Source organism: Nematolebias whitei, chromosome 6, assembly GCF_014905685.2.
Source record: "Nematolebias whitei isolate Nwh7 chromosome 6, NemWhi1, whole genome shotgun sequence".
Lineage (NCBI taxonomy): Eukaryota > Metazoa > Chordata > Actinopteri > Cyprinodontiformes > Rivulidae > Nematolebias > Nematolebias whitei.
In genome coordinates, this window is record NC_056503.1 from 45376878 (window position 1) to 45377741 (window position 864).

The window sequence follows — 864 nt, forward strand, 5'->3', positions numbered from 1 at the left end:
TCATTACAACACAATAAACTGTAGAACTGACAGCGAACGCATCATTAAGATACAATAAACTGTACAATGGACAGCGAACGCATCATTACAACCAGAACTAGTTCTGATGGGATAAAGCAGGCTACTCTTCAGGTCCAACAGGACCATGACTCTGTTGCTAAAGGGACAGAACCTTCTGACTCCAGCTGATCCGTGTCTCAGCTTCGCTCCAAACTAACACGGAGCCAGTTGAGGTTCTGAACTGGACCGGGATCAGAACCGTACCTTGTTGTTCTTGGTTGGGGTTACGGGCTCCAGGTGGTCACTGCTGATGCTGACCACCTTCTCAGACTCCTGCATGAAGACGGAGCACATCCCCCCCTGAGGACACACAACAAAGACCAGGTCAGGGCCATGAAGGGACTCAGATCCAACTGTGGTGATGTCATACAACTATGAGGACACGTCCGCATCTCACCGTGACACTCCGGATGACCCCGATGTGTCCCATAAGGTCCATGAAGGAGTCTTTGACCCGAACCAGGATGTCTGTAGTGACCCAGTCGCTGCTGCCCTGCTCGATGTTGGAGCCGGGGGTGTGGGGGTTGTAGCCTCCAGGAGACGGAGCCCCGGGGGTCATAGGACTGTAACCAACAGGACTAGGACTGGGACTAGCCTGGGGGGACAGGAGACTGTGTCAACACTGAAACACCGAGTGATACTGTCAGACAGAGAGACGTCTTCAGACAGGGACACAGAGAGACGTCTTCAGACAGAGACACAGAGCGACGTCTTCAGACAGAGACACAGAGAGACGTCTTCAGACAGGGACACAGAAAGACGTCTTCAGACAGAGACAGAGAGAGACGTCTTCAGACAGAGACA

General features: G+C 52.5%; 1 protein-coding gene across 1 annotated transcript in view; it reads right to left on the reverse strand.

Annotated features, from left to right (window-relative positions):
• The window catches only part of supt5h (SPT5 homolog, DSIF elongation factor subunit), a gene marked incomplete at its 5' end in the record, with an annotated part of 13216 nt that overhangs the window by 1209 nt on the left and 11143 nt on the right, over positions 1-864 (reverse strand). Inside the window, 2 exon segments of the mRNA XM_037678339.1 lie at positions 265-360; positions 458-655. Coding sequence (XP_037534267.1) covers positions 265-360; positions 458-655 — 294 coding nt within the window.